This window comes from Lithobates pipiens, unplaced genomic scaffold (genome assembly GCF_037356315.1).
Source record: "Lithobates pipiens isolate NorthernLeopardFrog02 unplaced genomic scaffold, aLitPip1_a1.2 Scaffold_18, whole genome shotgun sequence".
Classification (NCBI taxonomy): domain Eukaryota; kingdom Metazoa; phylum Chordata; class Amphibia; order Anura; family Ranidae; genus Lithobates; species Lithobates pipiens.
Genome location: NW_027507758.1, coordinates 107103660 through 107125499, shown reverse-complemented (window position 1 = coordinate 107125499; position 21840 = coordinate 107103660). Strand labels below are relative to the sequence as shown.

Below are 21840 nucleotides of genomic sequence, written 5' to 3'. Positions count from 1 at the left end.
TTGGAGATTTTGAAGTAGTTATAAGAGCACCTTAAAACCCACATTAAGCCATTCTTCTGGTACTTGTAGTTAAACTTTTGAAATTACATTAAAACGTAACTAAACACTCTGATTTAGCCATTTTCCCAAAAGAAAGCATAAATTATAACTGTTCAATAAATATTATAAAACCCTTGTTTACTAAAGCGTGTGCATGCTGGTGGACATTTGGTAAGGGTAGCGTTTACTTTTTATCTTTATTGAAGTGTCACAATTTTCCTTTAACTCAATGCCACCCAGCAGCACATTGTGATTTGCTGTGGTGACATACAATCAGACATGGTGCATTTTTATGTAAGACACACCACTGCACATGTATGATGTGAGCAGGCCACAACAATTGTCTTCTATGTGGCTTTGCATTGAGCCTGCGTTAATCTATCCAAATCAACGCAGCTCAAAAAACAAAGTGTCAGCAAGCCCTTAATCAACTAATGCTATTTTCTACAGTGTTTTTATTTTCTGCCTATTATCACATGTACGGTGTATACCAGTTTTTCTCAAACTTTTTTGTCTTGCTTTGCGGCGCACCAAAAAAAATAAAAAATGTTCACAGCAAACCTCAAAAGAAGAACATATTTATTTTTACATGTATATTCAATTTTAAATTAAAAGATTTCAGGAGCAAATTAGATTGAAGCGATTGTAATCTTCTTTGTACTTTCTTGGTCATTGCAGTGAACATATGGCTGGATGGTGGCAGGAGCCAAGTAGCCAATCTACCCAAGAAATACTCCTGTATAAAAGTTTTCAAATCTTTTTCTATTGTCACCTTGTGCATATCCTCTGCCACACAAGTACGTACACTGGTGTGTAACCTGGACTGACAGAATCATGAGTACGCCAGGAACAAGAACACATCAGAACACAACTCACAAAATAATATGATTCAGATTTACAAACATCTATGATCCCAACAACATGTCATAAAAGAAGATAAAGATCAGAACTCGCAATTATCCTGATGATACAATAAATTCCATTAGGGTTCACTGCAATGACCAAGATAATTTATCAGACTGGTGCTAAACACGGATCCCTTACAGCAACATTTGAGAGCCAAAAAACAAATGTTGTCAGGCTTTACATGCTTAAGGCTATTGTTTCTTGCTAGCGCTGCTCGCCCCCCCTTTAAATGATCATTAATAATGCCTTAATAACACACATACACACACACAACTGTGATGTGTGAATTTTAAGGCTACAGGCAAAAATTGCTAAGTTATGATATATTAGAAAGAAGACATTTGCACAATTTGCTACAGCTGTATACAGCATGCATAGGTTGAGAAAACATGAGGATTGTTCATATCCATGCCTTCATGCTTTCCATTTTTTTGCCACACATGAAAAATGCAGGGGATTTGTTCAATTATGTGAATGGATAAAACTCCTTTAGCGTGATAAAAATAGGGACACAAGCAGCAATGCAAATCTGACAGAGGTACTAACCTTCACCCTAACAGAAAACTTGATTTTGAAATTGTGGGCTCAATTCATAAAACAGTATCTACCGCTTTAAGAACTGCGGTAAAATAGCGGTTTTCACACTTTTTTTGCAGTTCAGTAAAAAACATTACTAAACTACCGCATGAGAAATTTTATGAAGTAATGCTGTATTTTAGTAGGGGGCAATGTGCTTTGAGGGAAGAGGGGAAATGTTGAGGGCATATGGTCTAATATGGCTCAGGATGGGGGGGGGGGTTTCTCAACTCCCCCCCACCTTTCCTGGCTTGCAGACTGCATGCTCAGATAAAGGTAAAGGGGGGCACCATACTATGTTTTGTTAATTTTGGCATGGGGTCCCCCTTAAAATCCATACAAGACCTGAAAGGCATGGCATGGCTTGGGGGGGGGGGGGGGCTTGTTTCCCCATGCTGTTTATTTTTCCGTTCTCAAATGCCAGCGTGTCTCCTGTTTACATTTTGCTGTCAGCACGGACCTCATCAACAGCTGTGGGTTGGAAGAGACTTTTCCAGATTTGTGCCATGGCCAAGTACGTTGACTTCTTCACACTGAATAACATCTTTCCAACATCACCCTAGACATCAGTCAGCCTTCTTCCATTCCAGATTTCTTTACCAAACTTTACAGTATTATTATTATTACTGTGGATTTTTAAAGTAAAGAAAGTTTGTGCAGCACTTTAAAAGGAGACATTTACAATACAATTAAAGATGAGCCTATACAATTTACTGATTCTCCAGTGCAGGTGGATGCACATACATTGGTCCCTTACTATCCTACCTATTTAAAGGCAGTACGACTGATTTACTAAAGGCAAACAGACTTTGCACTTTGCAAAGTGCAGGTGTACTCCGCAAATGCAGTTGCTCCGGAGCTTAGTAAATGAGCAGGAGCTCTGCTGACTTCCATCATCCAATCATGTGCAAGAAAAAATGCTATTTTTTTTGTTTTTTTTTCCTTGGACAGGATTGGGTACTCTTTGCAAAGTGAAGCTTTACCTCATTTACTAAGCCCTGGAGCAACTGCACTCTGCAAAGTGCACAGTCTATTTGCCTTTAGTAAATCAACCACAGTGTACCTTTGTTCACTCACTAAGATGTATACACAGGCAAGCTACCTTGTACATAAGAGAAATCTGCTCAACATAAAAGATATAAAATGAAAAATAATCCCAACATGCAAACCATCTTTAACCACTTCGGGGACGCCTGCGTTCGTTTTACGTTGCTAATTTAAAGAGGAATACGGTTGTTATGGCAACAGCTAGCTGCCATAACCCTGGTATCCTCTTCTTCAGCGGGCGGTCCACTTTAAGATAAAAGTGGTCTCTGCAGCAGATTCGCCACGTGATCACTTTTATCAGCGGCGGGAGAGGGCCAACCCCTCCTGGCGCTCTCTGGTGCTCTCCGCTGCTCTCCGCTGCTTACCGGAGCCGGCGGTAGCAGCAGAGGTGATCATGTCTTGTCCCTGGCTTGCCATGGAGACGAGTGAGGGGAAGATGGCCCCGACCCATCTCCATACCAATGCAGGGTGGAAGCGACGTCAAAACATCACTTTTGCCCATAGCTCTTAAAGGGACTTTTTTTTTTCAAATGCCATAAAATTTTTATTTATTATTTTAGGGTAAATATGAGATCTGAGGTCTTTTTCACCCCAGATCTCATATTTAAGAGGTCCTACTTTTTTTTATATTATAAGGGATGTTTACATTCCTTGTAATAGGAATAAAAGTGACAATTATTTTTTTGTAAAAGAACAGTGTAAAAAAATAAAATAAAAGGTAAAATAAATAAGAAAGAAAACCTTTTAAACGTGCCCGTCGCATCGAGCTCGTGTGCAGAAGCGAACACGTATGTGAGCAGAGCCCGCACCGCATATGAAAATGGTGTTCAAACCACACGTGTGGTATCGTCGCGATTGGTAGAGCGAGAGCAATAATTCTAGCCCTAGTCTATAAGTCTAAACATTCAACCAGTAGAATTTTTTAAACGTCGCCTATGAAGATTTTTCTGGCTAAAAGTTTGTCGCCATTCCACGAGTGGGTGCAATTTTGAAGCGTGACATGTCTTATTTTTTTATTCAAAAAAGTGTATTTTTTCGAAAAAAAAGTGCACTTGTAAGACCGCTGGGCAAATACGGTGTGACAGAAAGTATTGTAATGACCGCCATTTTATTCTCCATGGTGTTAGAAAAAAATATATAATTTTACATAAAATAGATAATGTTTGGGGGTTCTAAGTAATTTTCTAGCAAAAAAAACTGTTTTTAACTTGTAAACACCAAATATCAGAAATAGGCTCAGTCCTTAAGTGGTTAAAATATACATATAACTATTTGTATCTTTTTGTATATATACTGTATACTTTAAAGCAGTGGTTCTCAATCTGGGGGTCAGGGCCCCCTCGGGGGTTGAATGATGATTTCCAAGGGGTCACCGAATCCTAGGCTGTTCCTGAAGCCCGCACTACTCTCCCAGCCTTTTTGCGGCCGCCCAGCAGGGTTGCCCCTGGAGCCCGGGGCGACCCAGCTGGGATGTTTCTGGAGCCCACCGCCACACATTCAGTTCACGGCAAGGCTGGGGGCAGACTAGTGGTCAGCTGACTGGTGAGGAATGTGAAGTGGGAGGGGTTGGAGGAGACCCCATTTGCTGATTTCAACATAGGTGTCACTGCTGCAAGACACCACAAAGTCACAGACACAGTGAGTAACACTACCTGTGATTATAGTTGCCATTAAAAGTCCTCACTACAGTTCTCAGGTCAGTAGATGACCTTGATCAAGAGCACCTAAGTTGGCTGATCAGAACTCCCCCCACCAAGGAGTAAGAGAAGGAATAAAAAAAGAGAATACATGTAAGGGAGAGCAAAAAGAGGGGGGTGGGGGACAAAGAAAAAGGGAGAGAAAGAATAAGAGAACAAGAGAGGTGACTAGAGAGAGGGATGGAGGAAAAAACAATAAATTAGGATAGAGAGAGATAAAAGGGAAATAAAGGAGAACAACGAGAAAGAGTGGTACATCCTAAAATGTACCATAAGGGGTTTTAATACTGCATGAGTGGAAGGGACTCAAGGAGTGCTAAATGTCCGTGGGCTGGGGGTGCAAATTACTTGTCTTGCCTTGGGTGCTGACAACCCACGCTACAAAATAATTTTACTGTTAGGGGTCTCCACAACTTGGGAAATTTTATCAAGGGGTCACGGCACTAGCAAGGTTGAGAACCACTGCTTTAAGGTCATCGCATAGCTGTATGTGACATAGGAGTGAAGTTTTAATAAAAAGTATCACTTTTCCCTATATATACAGTAAATGAAAACTTATATTTGTTATGGTCACAAAACTTGGTAACCATTACCATTTATCAATTAACAATATTTGATAAAATGTAATGATTGGATGTTTCGTGACAGTTAATAATAGAAATAACGTTTATTTAAACAATAACTAGCATTATATTAAATCAATAAATCTCCTTTTTGTACTTATTGAAATAACTGCCAATATTATAGTCATTATAACACAAACCTAAAATAGATTAGAATTGATTGCAGTACTGTGCCATAAATTATATTCATGCTATATCCGCTGAGTAAAATATTGATCCCGTAACTGCCAAACAAAGGGGAGCACAGTATAAATTAGACAAAATGAATTTAAAGTCTGAATCAGGTTTGCATCTTTTTGCTTTGCTATTCTTCTGACAGGACCTGGCGAGCAATAATGTACTTATAGACCACAGGGCTGTAAGGATGGTATGCAGACTTTGAAAATTATGAAAAACATTGCTGAATGTCTGGAAGAAACTGTTGGCATTGAAGTTACAGACTAGGATAAAACTCAAACATGTACATAAGAGGGAGAGGTTTGTGTTGCAAGCTGTAGTGATCCAACAACTGCCGCTTACCCCCTGATCTCTCTCCTCTCAAATCCTCTACTAGCTGTAGTTAGGTGCTCACGTGTGCCATCTGCTGGAAGATTTTCAGGCCTGCGGCAGGACCATACTGCAGCACAGTTAACCTCACTCAGGCACTAGGTTTAAAGCTGAACTCCAGGCAAGTAGCTAACTAACTATACGTAAGAAAAAACTCAGCGTTAAAGATCAAATAACTATCTCTATATAAACCTATCCCAATTATCTGTGTGCTGAGAGTTAAAAAAAAAATTGGTTCCACTGCTGCCACCGGACAATACAAATATACATAAAAATTATAGTCTCCGTGATTCACTTTACAAGTAGTGCTGTGATATACAAAATAGCAATGAAAACAAGTGCAGAAAGTTCAAAACAATGTCCCTTCAGAAGTATCCACCCAGTGTTGCTAGTAGTGATCACTGTGGCTACACAGCGATCAGAGGAGACACCAGGACGGAAACAACGAATGTCCGCTGGTGGTGAGATCAAACCCAGATAAAGCACCTGATGTGGTTTTATGCTAAAAACGCATGAATTGTTTTTGATATGAGCGACTCTTTTAGTTTTAAATACATTTTGGTTGTTTGGTTACTGGACCATTGGAATTTTTTCCTTTTCTCCTACATGACATCTGCTTAATTGTGAACTATACGGAGGCATGGTTTAACATCTATACTCAGTGGTGGCCCATAATGCAGGGGCAGGGGTACAGCCCCACAATCTATGCATCTGGCCCCCTAATCTACATGCAGGACTTCAGACGCATGGATTCCAATGGGGTTTTTATTTTTATTTTGAAGCACATGATAGAGCCTGAGGCTCTAAATGGCTTCAAAAAAAGGGTGGGCTAGGGGCGCAGAGCCCACCCAGTTGTGTGACAATAGCAAATTAATATTCGCTATTGTTCTCCTGCTTCTCCTCCTGGCCAATCAGGAAGCGGGAAGAGCACGATTGGCTGAGAGGAAAAGCTGGGGCAGGGGGTAGGATGTACAGGAAGATCCGGGACTCAGGAGATGGAAGCCCAGAGCGATCTCTCAGTGCTCTGCATCTGCGCTGATTGAGAGCCGGACTGCGCGAGTACCACCCACGGGGTGGGGGTGGGTTCAGGTGGTTTGTTTGCCACCCCCCCTCCCCGGCTGCCAATGGTGCTCCAGCTGGGGAGGGGGTGGCGGCAGACAAACCACCCGAATATTTTTTAAGTAGCTAACTATGCATTTAATTTACGTGATTGCTTTAAGCTGCCATACATTTTGAAATTTTGTTCAGCTATACCTTGAAGACAGTATAGCTAGATTATCTCACTTTCCCATACTGCAATTTAGGCTGCATGCACATGAGCGCTTTGCCTTTGCAGCATGTATTTTTAGGTTTTCCTGGATGTCCTAGACTTGCATACAGCTGGCCATAGACATGAATGGATGAAGGAGGCTGTAAGCAGCTTTTTGCTCAAAGCAGCATGCACACTGCTGTTCCCAGTGCACCCATGTACATATAGCCTTAAAGGTATGTCAATTCTAACAATGAATGACTCTTATGTGCTCCATTTTGGTCTTTTAATTATTAAAAGCAGTTTGTTATATTTGATTAAAGCGCAAAAAAAAGAAAAATAACTATAAATAAATATCCTAACAGAAATCCAGTGAACGTGTGCACTGTGCAGCATTATCTCAAGCATCTTATCAGCCTTGCATAGGTCACCTCTGTGAACTACAGAACACTGTTCCTCTATGTTATGGCGATGGTCTGTCATCCTAACACACTTCCTATCCTAGAGTGATAACGTTGCTCCTCCTTAGATACAGATGCAGAACAGGCAGTGTGATACTGGCTGGATCACCAGGAGAAAAGAAAAAAGAAAAAAACTAAAAAAGTTAAACAAATCCAGCTTTCATATTTAAAAACTGGTAAGCTCTAAGATACACAATATTACCAAAAGTATTTGGGATGAATTTGAGCAGAGACTGCAAGCCAGGCCTTCTCATCCAACTGCCTGACCTTGCAAATGCGCTTCTGGGAAGAATGAGCAAACATTTCCAAATACACTCTCCTAAACCTTGTGGACAGCCTTCCCAGAAGAGTTGAAGCTGTTATAGCTGCAAAGGGTGGGCCAACTCAATATTGAACCCGACGGACTTAAGCCTCATACACACGATCGGATTGTTGGCCAACAAAACCGTGGAATTTTGTCCAAAGCCCCAAATTTGTCTTGCATACACACAGCCACACAATTGTTGGCCAGCAATTATGAATGTAGTGACGTATTACGTTGTTTTTCTGCTCTTTAGCACCACCCTATGGGCTCCTTCTGCTAATTTCGTGTTAGTAGAAGTTTGGTGAGTGTGTGATTCGTGCTTTTCAGTTTGTTTCTGAATGGCCATTCATCAACCAGCCATGTTGCAGAATCGGAGAAGATAACATGTTATTTATTATTGGCCTTGGTGTTATTGCTTTGACATCATTTTTTTGGTTGAATAATGATTTGATTTGGAATATTGTCTATATTTTTGGATGCATAAAATGCACTTTTTGGTTAAGTTCTATTGGCAGATACCATGTCTAATTTTTTGAAAACTGACAATTTTATTGATTTCAAAAAAAGAACAAAAATAAGAGAGCAACAACAAAAAAAAAAAAGAAAGAGAACATAGCATTTGCAATATGGAGTACGGGAGAATACATGGTACAATAATGATCACAGCATCAAATTGCCAGTGCAACAAACATCGCAGCCAAGGGTAAGGCTTATTGCCAGCTCATGAAGCTTGCGACCCCTGACATCAGACTTAGCTACCATATAGTAAAAGGGTTGCAGCATGTCTAATTTTATTTGTTTTCTTTTTTTAATGCACAATAAAAAAAAATTGTGGTGAATAATACTTGGCTATGTGGTTTACTTCAAATTACATTTTGGGAGTAGGCAGTTATATTTTAAAAAATACAATTTCAAATTAACAAGGGACATCAACATTCATGTATCTTTGATCTTAAAAACCACAGGATAATGGTGTTGTGGTAACTTGCCCAAATACAAAATAAAAAATAAAAAAAGCATAATAATATTATTTTTGATATCACTGAAAAAAAAAGCCTTTGAAAATTTGTTTGCAATAAATAACTCCATCAGTATCACCAGCAAAGCAGCTTAATTATTATCCCATTAAAGAAGGAGAGAATGTGAGCTGCATTTTGAGAAAATTTGTGCAATTTTGCCCCAATTTTGCTGCGATTTCGATGCAACTTGAAGTATTTTGGCCCTTTTTTAAATATTGGTGCTACATTGGCTTTTCTCCAATCAACTAGTACCATTCCAGTCAGTAGACTGGCAATTACTTGAATGAGTTCCCTAAGTACCCTCAGGTGCAAGCCATCTGGTCCTGGTGAGATGCTTGACAAAGGAGCGCAGCTACCGTACCACTCATAGCAGGCACACTCAGAAACACATTGCATTATTGTGACGTCATCACACTGTGCCACGCTGTTTGCAATCCAAGTCTCATTTTGACTTCAACACTGCACGGCTGTCCCCCATCTTAGCGGTGACCAAACAAGAGGTCCGACACTACAGTGGTAAACTTACGCCAGGATTTGATGACTCACTGCCCTCCACATGCCTGGGATTTGATGTGCTGCTTCCTGTCAGCGAAAAGAACCTTCTGCTACTTATAGTTCCTCCTGTTCATCCCAGTGATGCACCGAAAGTCCCTTATTTACATGTGAGTGGCTATTGTTCTATTTAATAAAGTGTTTTGATATATTCTGAGAGGCGCCCCTTTCCTTGTTCTGGTGATTTATTAAAGTTAAGTTTCCCAAATCTATTTCTAAATCGGTCCTCTGTTAGCCATGAGGGTGCTTCCTGTGATGTGTCATGAGGACAAACTCTGCAGTTTTGGCTACTGAAGCCCCCGTTTACCTTGTGAAAACTGATCAGAAGAAAAAAATCAATACCTTCCCCATCTCCCCATCCTTTGTAACCAGATGTCCTTCCTCATTCTTTATGGGGCCAATATGGTCTGTCCTCCCTTTTTTACTGTTTATATACTTAAAGAATTTCTTGTGATTTTTTTTGCTCTCCTCCGCTATGTGTCTTTCGTGTTTTATCTTAGCCGCCCTAATTGCACCCTTACATATCTTGTTGCATTCTTTGTAAAGTCTGAATGCGGATGATGATCCCTTAGCCTTGTATTTTTTGAAGGCCTTCTCCTTTGCTTTTATATGCATTTTTACATTGGAGTTAAGCGATCCAGGACTTTTGTTTGCTCTTTTAAATTTATTTTTCAATGGGATTCCCTGGCTAATGCCCTTATTTAATATGCTCTTACAGCAAACCCATCTCTCCTCCTTGTTCTCGGTTTCTAAGATTTTATCCCAATTCATACCTTCTAGCAAGGTTCAAAATTTAGGGAAGTTGGCTCTTTTGAAATTCAGTGTCTTTGTGTTCCCCTTGTGTTTCCTATTTGTGTGATTTATACTGAAGCCAATTGACCTGTGATTGCGGTTTCCTAAATTGCCCCATTTATCCACATCCGTGCTCAGGTCTGTATTGTTGGTAATCAGTAAATCTAGTAATGCCTTGTTTTTAGCTAGTGGGTATACTATCTGACCCATGAAAATGTGCTGCAAGACATTTAGGAACTGGCGAGCCTTAGACAAATGCGTGGTTCCCTCTGTCCAGTCTATGTCTGGATAATTAAAATCCCCCATTATGATAACACTTCCCATCCTTGCTGCTAATCCAAATTGTGATAGGAGTGCCGTCTCCCCCTCCTCCCTAAGGTTAGGGGCTTATAGCATACTCCCAGTATTATTTTCCCCTTAGTTATATCCCTTTGGAGCGCTACCCATAAGGATTCCACCTCCTCCCTAGCTCCTTTATTGATGTAATCTCTTACATTCACTTGTACATTATTCTTGATATTTAGACATACCCTCCCCCTTTTTTACCCTATCTAGCCCTGCGATAAAGGGAATACCCTTAAATGGTTGCCAGACAATCATGAGAGCTGTTGAACCAGGTCTCTGAAATTCCCACAAAATCGAAATCCTCCTCGTTCAACAGCATCTCCAGTTTACCCATCTTGTCAGCAAGGCTCCTAGCATTGGTGAACACGCCACGTAGTTTAGACCAGTTGCATACTGTCCTCTTATTGGGTGTTCAAAGATTGCAAATAGGACTTGTTACCATACTTACCTCGGGTTTATGTGCTTTAGTCAACCTACCACTAATTCCTCTCCCCTTGTTTTAATCACAATGGTAGATCTTGATGCTCATGAGCAAAAGCACTGGGGTAGGATCAGGCACCTTTTGAGCCCATGTTTCTGTGAAAGCCTTCCAGATGGAGACAAAAACATCTGTCACACATGCAATTGTGTAATCCAAAGTTATAGTGCTATGCTAATTCAATATTTTTTTCTTATCCTACAATTTCCCTTACTTTATCAATAAGGTGAATTTCAATTGAGGATGAACTGTCAAAAAAAATGAGAAATCTGAAGAGATGTATTGAATGGAAACCGTGAACTTCAACCCTAATGATTTAGAAAAAAATGGAGCGAAGCATTGTGAGCTTTTATAAGTAGACCCCACAGCTATATACAGATGACTGAACTTTGGAAGAGCCAGGACAGGAAGAGGTATAGGCAGAGATAAAATGTACATTATATTTCTGCATTAAGTGAAGTTTCCTCTAGAGAGAAAAAGCACATTTGTGACCCTGGCAGTGCTCACTACAGAAATAATCACATGACTACACATGCTTCTCAGAATAATTCCTTTTATCAAATAGGTTGACTGAAGCTTGACCAAAAATGTTGGCAGCCTACCAGGCGGCACATCCTATAATGAGAATAAATTAATAGTGTTGCAGAAGAAAGCCAGTCACTTGGTGTTAAAGGTTAGGGTACAGCTGTAGAAATTAATTAGTCATGTGCACATCGTATAGCACGATTGTAATCAGTCTTTCCTACGTATAGTAGCAGTGTTCCATCATTACGCAATAAACATAACAAACCTCTTAAAAGATGGACTTCAGTCCTAAAGAGTTCCCAAAAGACGAAAGAAGCAGTAATTCAAGCAGCCAATCATTATATAGCTTTGATCAATGCAGCAACATATTCAAGTATTTCCTTATGGAAGATAGTATTTACTGTGTCCTCTCGATGCAAGACACCCAATCTTATATATCCCTTGACATGGGGTACATTTAATACCAAAACCACTTAACTGTGTACACATTATTCCAAACAATCCATTATGTTTTTAAATGAGTGAAAATACTTAAGCTGCACGGAGACTTTTATTGTGCATTGTGTTGCACATTAACATTCTTTGCTATAAGGCATTGTTAACACATTTTAAATGGACTTTTTAAAGCAGTTCCACACTTTTTTCATGCACCCTGATGCACGGACGGTTCATATCTGTGTGTTGTGGTGCGCTTAAATGCAGGTCTATTGTATGATGCACTGGGGATGTGCATTGGGTGCCATTTAAAAAACACACTACAATTCATGCTTGGAATAACAATTTTATGAAGTGCTATAGGGTCTAAATTTACCCTTGTAAATGTCCATTTATATAGAATATAATATTTGACAAATTTTAAACTTGTAATAAAATTACCACAGGCAGCAGAAGTTCCCCTGAACCCATTGGATATACGCTCTTGAAGTACACATACTACTGAAAAAAACTGTGTTCTAACACAGGTCTCTATACTTGCCATCGTAAATCTTACAACCTCCTTGAGTTTTTTTGCCTGACATAATCTGTTATAATAATTTTCACAAAGTGGTAGTTTGTACACAACAGCAGGCTCCATCTAAGATTTATTTTATTTTTTATTGATTCCAAGCCAGTTGATTACAGCTTTCTGCCACACTGACATATACACCTTTAAAATTCACTTGACTTTAACTGATGGTAAAATGGACCTGAAGTCTGTGGGGTCTCCCCGAGTCCCCCCTCGCCTCTCTTTGCTGCAGAAAAATAACAGCATTAAACATCTTAAAATATAGTCAAGGTTTTCCAACTTTTGATTTGAACCTTTGTTGGGTTTTTATTACTGTCTGTGTCCTTCGCTTTTCCATTGTCACCAGGAGAGTAAGTGAAAGGATGACCACAATTTTACAGTTGTTTCCACAACACATGTAGAGGGGAAATCTTCTGCTGACAAGTGGGATATCCCCTAATATGGGGAGATTTCTTCTTACTTTCTATTATGTCTCTGGGAAGAGGAACTAAAGGGAAGTCTCCCCTGTGGTTAATTTTGACGTCAAATTTCGATTTAGTTTTAGTCATCTGAATTGTTTTAGTTTTAGTTGAATTTTAGTCCACTAAAATCCATTTAATTTAGTCCACCAAAATATTTTCGTTGACAAAGTTAACACTGCCCTGTGGGAACATAAGCAGCATTAAAAAAAAAATTGTCAGAGGTTTTACCATTTCTAATATAACCAAAACGAAAGAATTTTTTTTCTGGCTGGAAATACACTTCAAATTCTTATTGTAGGGATTGCTACATTTCTCAATAATCCAAGTCTAATGTTATATGTGATAAATATGACATTAATGCTGAAAAATAGTTAGGCCTACTGTATACGTTGCTATAAATCAAATATGAATACTAAAAATATTTTTTTTACAATGAATTAGGAATGGTGAAATACGTTTTCTTTATATTTTTGTTTTTAAATATTGCGTACAATTACATCCAGTACATCAGGGAACAAAAAAAAGATAAAAAATTGTGTCTTTCTCTCTGAAAACACACTTGGTAATCAGGTAAGATAATAATACAGAACTTACTATTAGCCAATGTCTACTGACTGCAATCTGTCACTAAAACCCAGACAACACATATACAAATAGATGGGCTAGAAGGAATCGGAAAGGACGGTTACTGAAAGTTTCAGGCAGTCAATACTGCCTGGTCCTTTCAGTAAATGTCCTTTTGGGTTACTTCCACCCTGTCTTTTTGTACATCTGCATTGTTATTTACCTTAGAAGATGGTGGAAAAATCTTCGTGCATATCTACTTATAGGATCTCTGTATTCCATAATGGTAGCATCCATCAGTGGCCGGCCCAGGGAATAGAAGGTTCCAAGGCAAGCCTCCAACTGAGCTGTGGAGGAAAAAAATAGCAACCATCAATATAAATTGTGACCCAAGATAAAAGCTTAAAGAGTAACTAATGGCAAAAGTTTTTTTTTAGTTTGTGATGGAGAGGAGAGGGATTAAAAACCCTGTTACATTTTCATTACTGTCAGTGTCTGCATTAAGGAGATTCACCCTCTCTATTTGTCATGTTTACCATTATCATTGAAAGTGAAAAGTAAAAGAAAATCCCAAATTTTGTGTTGTCCCCAGAAGAGTAATAGATGGGAAATCTTCCAATGGGGGGCAATAGTTCTGGTGACCTGGATTTCTTCTCACTTCCTGTCCCATAGCCAGACAGGAAGTGAGAAGAAATCCAGGTAGAGAAAGAGAAATCTCTGCAATGGGATACAGATGATAAAAAAAAAATCCGACAGGGTTTATAACCCCCTCTTGCTCTATGCAAGATAAAATACAAATATTTTGCCTATAGTTCCACTTTAAGGCTGGATTCACACCTATGCGGTTTTTGTGCTTTTTGCATTTTGCAGATTTGCACTACAGTCCATTTAACATGGTTTCCTATGGAACGCGATCTGCAGTGCAAATCTGCAAAATTCAAAAAGCACAAAAAATGCATAGGTGTGAATCTAGCCTAAGGGTCCCTGCTCAAACTGTCATGGCACGATGAGTTGGACGCCTCGGACTATTGAGGGTGCATACTGAGGAAAGGTTCTTCTTGACCCAAAGCATACTGCTGTAATTGGAAGACATAGCCTCTTCCTATTTCTGCAGCAACCATCAATATGAACACACCTTTATTCCTCTTATCAGGTACTGCCCTAAAGGAACTTTTGCTAAGAGAATATGTGGCCTGCCAATAGTAAAGTCTCCTATGAAGATGCTAGTTGCCTAGCTATCATTTGAATAAGTTCAATAAACCAGACAAGATATGCAGATTAGGAATGCTGCTCTAACTCTGAATTTACTGGCTGCATACTTGATCTGGGTCAGTGATTCAGATATGAACAGGCAACTATAATTTTAAGTAAGAGGCCACTAATGAAAGCCTACAAAATTAGTATGTATTTCCTTTAAACTGGTAATATACAGTGCCTTGAAAAGGTATTCATACCCCTTGAAATTTTCAACATTTTGTCATGGTACAACCAAAAACTTAAATGCATTTCATTGGGATTTTATGTGATAGACCAACACAAAGTGGCACATAATTGTGAAGTAAACGAATAAATGGTTTTCAAAATATTTTACAAATATCTGAAAAGTGTGGCGTGCAATTTTTATTCAGCCCCCATTTCTCTGATACCCCTAACTAAAGTCTAGTAGAACCAATTGCCTTCAAAAGTCACCTTATTAGTAAATAGAGTCCACCTTTGTGTAATTTATTCTCAGTATAAAGTCCGCTGTTCTGTGAAGCCCTCAGAGGTTTGTTAGAGAACCTTAGTGAACAAACAGCATCATGAAGGCCAAGGAACACACCAGACAGGTCAGGGATAAAGTTGTGGGAAAGTTTAAAGCAGGGTTAAGTTATAAAAAAAAAAAACAGTTCATGGGAGAACTGTTCAATCCTTAATGTGAAAATGGAAAGAGTATGGCACAACTTCAAACCTACCAAGACATGGCCGGCCATCTAAACTGACAGGCCAAGCAAGGAGAGCATTAATCAGAGAAGCAGCCAAGAGGCCCATGGTAACTCTGAAGGAGCCGCAGAGATCCACAGCTCGGGTGGGAGAATCTGTCCACAGGATAACTATTAGTCGTGCACTCCACAAATCTGGCCTTTATGGAAGAGTGGCAAGAAGAAAGCCCTTATTGAAAGAAAACTATAAGTCCTGTTTGCAGTTTGCGAGAAGCCATGTGGGGGACACAGCAAACATGTGGAAGAAGGTACTCTGGTAAATTGAGACTAAAATTTACCTTTGGCCTAAAAGCCCGAACACACCATCCCCACAACGAAACATGGTGGTGGCAGCATCATGTTGCTGGGATGCTTTTCTTTAGCAGCAACTGGAAAGCAGGTCAGAGTTGATGGGAAGATGGATGGAGCCAAATGCAGGGCAATCTTAGAAGAAAGCCTGTTAAAATCTGCAAAAGACTTGAGACTGGAGCGAAGGTTCACCTTCCAGATGGACAACGACCCTAAACATACAGCTAGAGATACATGGGAATGGTTTAGATTAAAGTATATTCATGTGTTAGAATGGCCCAATCAAAGTCCAGACCTAAATCTAATTGGCAAGTCATGAAAATTGCTCTTCACAGATGCTCTCCACCCAATCTGACAGAGCTTGAGTTATTTGCCATAGAAGAATGGGCAAAAATGTAACTCTCTAGATGTGCAAAGCTGGTAGAGACATACCCAAAAATACTTGCAGCTGTAATTGCAGCAAAAGGTAGTTCTACAAAGTATTGACACAGGGGGGCTCAATACAAATGCACACCACCCTTTTCAAATATTTATTTGTAAAAAACATTTGAAACCCATTTATAATTTTCCTTCTACTTCACAATAATGAGACACTTTGTTTTGGTCTATCACACAATTTCCCAATAAAATACATTTACATTTTTAATTGTAACATAACAAAATGTGGAAAATTTCAAAGGGTATGAATACTTTTTCAAGTACTGCATTGATAGATCTGTCGTTATAACCAAAGAAACACATTTAGGAAAATGTCTTATAGCAATCACAAAGGGCCACAACTTCAAAACCCTGTATAGTAAGTGCAATTGTCTTTTCAAATATAATTTTCTGAGTAGATCATTCAGGAATCTGCTAGCTTGGTATTTCTGAAACATTCCCAATGTAAGTCACTTCTGAGCACCTGTTATTTCTCATTGATTAATATGAACGTTACCCAATTGCTGCAAGTTGCTGACATAAAATGTGTGAACTAATAATATTAAACTTAAAAACAAATGAAAGACAGCTAGTAGTAGTTATTCACATTCCTGATGGTGGGGCCACTACCATTTTGTCACATAACAGGATGTGTCTAAACAAGGACTATCATGGCAGGATCACTTTTTTTCACTGAATTCTGTAGTGATAAAATAATTGAAGATTACTTTAGAAATTACACTAACATGTTAAAGATTATAGCAGACTTCATTAAGTGGGATCACATATAATTTAAATGTACAGTTTGCATTCCCATTGAATCCAGTTCTTTAAAGAAAAGGGTGATAGAATGACTACAGACAGATCCTGAATCGATGTTACATGTATTTTTCCAATTCTGGCCTTATTTCACTGTAAGACCAACTAAAGCTTGCATCTTATTTTTGACAGAAGAGCTTTATAGCTGGTGGCTTGCTATTTTGGCAGTTACTCTTAGGATACTTGTATCTCACTACTGTTCTAACTTTAAACTCTGCATGGGATGTGGTTTTGTCTGCTAGTGCTATTGAACCAGCTTGCTTCACATTGACTGTTAACAACTCTATATTTCTCAGCTCAGCAGTGGTCCATTATGAGAGTGCCTCTTTTGTGTTGAATTGCATTGGGTATACATTTTGCTTGTTTGTAAAGTATTGACTATAGGATCAGCCAACACAATGCTGCAATAGATTGAATAAATATTAAATCGATTAATGCAAAATTGATGGCATATTGATCTTCCTTAAATTTGCTATGTGCTTTACATTCTATAGACTATTTCAACCTTTTATTAAATATTTGACAGTACAGTATCCCGTTTTGTTTAGACAGTGTTTTTGTCTTTTATGTTGCTTTAATTATCTTGGCCTCTCTGACTTGTGCTTAAGGACCCAATAGGTGGCTGTTGCGGCTTAGCAATATGTACACTAACATAGGACTGAAACAGAAATTGAAGAAATATTACATTCTGTGTACATTTATATGAAGAAAAAGTTTTGGGATTATGAGATTAAAGTCTAAAAGAAATGATAGAACCTCGGAACAAGTAGATTCTTCACACTGAGGTGCGCTGCGAGTGTACATCAGAGTCAATGGAGTTGATTTACTAAAGGCTAATAGACTATGAACTTTGCAAGTGCAGTTGCCCTCATTTCCTCAGTAAATGCGGTGAACTTCACTTTGTAAGGAATCCGCAATCAAATGCAAGGGGGGAAAAAAAAAACACATTTTTACTTGTACATAATTGGATGATAGAAATCAAAAGAGCTTCACTGCATTCATTAAGCTCTGGGAAAGGTGAGTGAAACTGCACTTGCAAAGTTCACTGCCCATTTGCCATTAAATAAATCAACCCCAATAAATCTAATTTTAAAATGATATTAAAGCCTTGTTTTTTGGTTTTAAAAAAAACATCATGTTATACTTACCTGCTCTGTGCAGTGCACAGAACAGCCCAGATCCTCCTATTCTCAGGTACCTTGCCATCACCCCTGGCCCCTGTCTCTTGCTGAGTGCCCCCACAGCATGCAGCTTGCTATGGGGACATAGAATGCATTAAGATAAAAATTCTGCCTTTAGAACCACTTTAACCTCCCTGGCAGTATGATTATGTCAGATTTTTAAGTCTCAAAGTAGTACATTGTTTTAAATAGAAATTTAGCTTGTATTATTGTAGGCCTGTAATTTGTTAGTAATAAATCTGTCCAAACAAGAGTCTAGTAGACATCCCAGGTATGGTAAAGTTTGAAACACAAAATCATAAATTATAATATAATAAATAACTATAAATAATAATACATTTTATTGAATACATTTTATTGAATAACGTAATCAAATCAAAAATGCTGAAATTTGACCAAACAAGGGTGCAATATTACTAGTCATATTGGTTTAGTAAACATCCTGGGTATAAAAATTTTTGAAAAATGGGACTGCACAAAGTCTGACGTCACAATCAGGACAACGGAACCTGTTTTTCTTTTGGATTTTCTTTCCACTGTCATCTCGCTTGAAGCAACAAACCACACACATCCTTTTAGGTGCTGACTTTTTTCTCAGTTGGTGGGATGTAGTCCATGAAGTGACGACCAGTCAAGCATACCGGGTTGACAAGGCCAGAAGTGCGACGTCCAGTTCTATTCACAGCCAATGGTGTTTAGTGGTTCACATAGATCAGTTTGGCAACTTTCCAAATAAAGTCAGAATGAATCACAGGCTTGTCACTCTTTTTTTTTTTTTTAGCAGAATGTAGGCATTCCACAAGCATTGCTCATGAAGATGCCTGAGGATCTTCTTGTAGTACGTTTTTTGTTGTTTCCTCATAGACGGATAGAATGTCATTGCTTGGTCGGCTCTGTCAACACCTCCCATAGTGTTAATGTAGTCTACCACTATTTGTGGCTTTATGATTTCTTTCCCACCTTTTGTACGTACCACAACAGTGGAGGTATTGTGGACTGTACTCATTAGGCATACATCTTTCTTGTCACACCATCGCAGTGCCATCATTTTGCCTTTCTGCCAGGCAACCATTTCTTTAGTCTTCAGCTTATTACCAAATGTTGGCGTCATGTCGCACCGGTTAGACCTAATGGTTCCATAGATATCCGTTTTATTCCGCAGAAGAAACTCATAAAGTTCAGGAGATGTGTAAAAGTTTCAGTAGTTACGCAAAAGCCCTGATTTAGCAATGGCCCAATCAGTGAAAGAACAGAAGATGTTGCCTGGTTGCTGTATTTCGGGTTGAATTTTGTTCCTTTCCCAGTGTACAGGAGTGAATTTCAAATGTAGCCAGTTGATGATTTGTATAGCATGAAGGATTTTATGCCAAATCGTGCTCTCTTTGATGCCATGTATTGTATCAGCTGAGCCTTCCCTTGTAGGCCATTAGACTTTCATCTATGCCGATGTCTCTTTCTGGCACATAGCCCTGTTGGAAATTTTTTAGAAACACTTGAGTTACTTCCCAAATTTTCTTGAGTTTTGGTGCAGGATGAGTAGTTTCATCAAATTATTTGTTGTTTTCGAAGTGTAAATACTTCATGATCAGGGAAAGTCTGTACTCTGACATGACCGTGCCAAAGAATGGAGTGGCAAGTAACTTGTTAGTTGTCTAATACCACTTTTGCAGGGGTTTTCCGCTCCCTGAAGTATTATTAGGCCCAGAAATTTCCCAATTTCATCTTTGGTCATTGGCGTAGTAGCTTGTTGCTCTTGGTAGTGGTTTGTACTGGTTTGTCTCCGTAACAATTTTTTCAATAACCTCATCTGTCAGAAATAGTTGTAGGGGTTGTCATCTTCAACATCCACTTTCATACCAGGTGCTCCAGTAAATGGGAATCTTGGAGGTGCTGCGTGATCAGTACCACAGTCATTAGAGCACCAAGTTCACACATCACTGAGCTCAGTCGCAGAATCATCGCTGTTGTCACTTTCTGTGTCTGATGACGAATTTCCCCATGAATCACTATCGCACAATTCTGCAAGTGATTCTAATTCGCTATCGCTGTTTTCAAGCTGCAAAAATGTAGGTGTACAACCTACGCCCTAAATAACACCACTCTGCACCTTTTGGAATGATATCTTGAGGTTTACAAAATATACAGGTAATATACCTTTAAGCAGCTGCTATATTTAAAACCATATATTAAAAACAATATAAAAAAGGCAATATAAAAAAAGTTCACAAATAAGTGTTCCTCTGAAATATTGCAGCAGCGCTTTTTTATGAAATCTCAGAAAACAGGAGAAGTAAAGGAGTGGCTCAGTAAGAAAGTCTTTGCTGTACTCTGTATGAAGCTTCTACCAAAATTCCACCACATGTAGTGATGAAGCTTCCCTAAGCCCTTGTACACACGGTCGGACATTCTGACAACCAAATCCGTTGGATTTTGTCCGAAACTGTTGCATACACACGGTCGGACAAAGTTTTCGGAAAATCCGATTGTACATAACGTGATGACGTTATTTCGTTACGACGGGACTACGTTCAGGCTAGTAGCCAATAGCTTTGGTCTAGGAATTTGATCTGAGCATGCGTGGCACTTTGTCCGCCGGAGTAGGCTACACATGATCGGAGTATGTCCGATCGGAGCATTTTGTCAGAAAATGTTACGGACAAGTTGGAAAACTTGGTCCTTCAGATACTCTGATGGAAACAGTCCGATGGAGACCACACACAGTCGGATTATCCGACAAAACGGTCCGATAGGGCACATTCCGTCGGAATCTCCGACCGTGTGTACAAGGGCTAAGCTTCATTACTACACGTGGTGGAATTTTGGTGGAAGCTTCATACAGAGTACAGCAAAGACTTTCTTACTGAGCCACTCCTTTACTTCTCCTGTTTTCTGAGATTTCATAAGACTGTGTGTTCTTTGATTGAACTGAGGGTCCGCAATTATATGTGGGCATAAAAAAAAACGCTGCTGCAATATTTCAGAGATACACTTATTTGTGAACTTTTTTTATATTGCCTTTTTTATATTGTTTTTAATATATGGCTTTAACTATAGCAGCTGCTTAAAGGTATATTACCTGTATATTTTGTAAACCTCAAGATATCATTCCAAAAGGCGCAGAATAGTGTTATTTTGGGCGTAGTTTGTACACCTACATTTTTGCAGCTTGAAAACTGCGACAGTGAATTAGAATCACTTGCAGAATTGTGCGATAGTGATTCATGGGGAAATTCGTCATCAGACACGGAAAGTGACAACAGCGATGATTCTGCGACTGAGCTCAGTGATGTGTGAACTTGGTGCTCTAATGACTGTGTGTTCTTTGATTGAACCGAGGGTCCGCAATTATTTGTGGGTATAAAAAAGCGCTGCTGCAATATTTCAGAATAACACTTATTTGTGAACTTTTTTTATATTGCTTTTTTTATATTTATGCTGTTTTCAAGCTGGTCATAAACCACTTTCATGTAAAGCACACTTTTTGGATGCCATGGATGCACCCAAGGCAGAAAGAATGTCAGAAAGAACAGTAAAACTGCAGGCAGGGCACTGGGCAAAGCACTGGGGACATACTGAGGTCAAATGATTTGATACACTGTATCAATACATTGTAATCTAATAAGATTACAATGTATTGTGTATGTGTTGTGTTTTATACCTTTTGAAATTGGCGCTGAGTTTTGCCCCCCTGTGACGTGATGCTCGCAAGATATGGAAACCCGGAACACAGAGCATAGGGCAGAGGATCCGGCTGCCAGGCATAGTGGGGAGTACATTGCGGAATCCTGGGGATAAGGTAAGTAACCTCTTACTGGATCCAGCGATTAATGTGGCTCAAGGTTACCACTAATGATACTGAAAATTAATCTCCAAGCCACACTAGGGAATACCGCCGAGGTTAAGGGAATTGTATTACTGAGCCATGCATAGACAAATCTATCACAATTAGAAGTGAGATATTTGCCT

General features: G+C 39.1%; 1 protein-coding gene across 2 annotated transcripts in view; it reads right to left on the bottom strand.

Annotated features, from left to right (window-relative positions):
• Nucleotides 1–21840, bottom strand: part of WDPCP (WD repeat containing planar cell polarity effector) — a 547580-nt gene that overhangs the window by 231822 nt on the left and 293918 nt on the right. For both annotated transcript variants that reach the window (XM_077485980.1, XM_077485981.1), the window contains exon 12: nucleotides 13414–13537. In XM_077485980.1, coding sequence (XP_077342106.1) covers nucleotides 13414–13537 — 124 coding nt within the window. The remainder of the gene's footprint in view (nucleotides 1–13413; nucleotides 13538–21840) is intronic.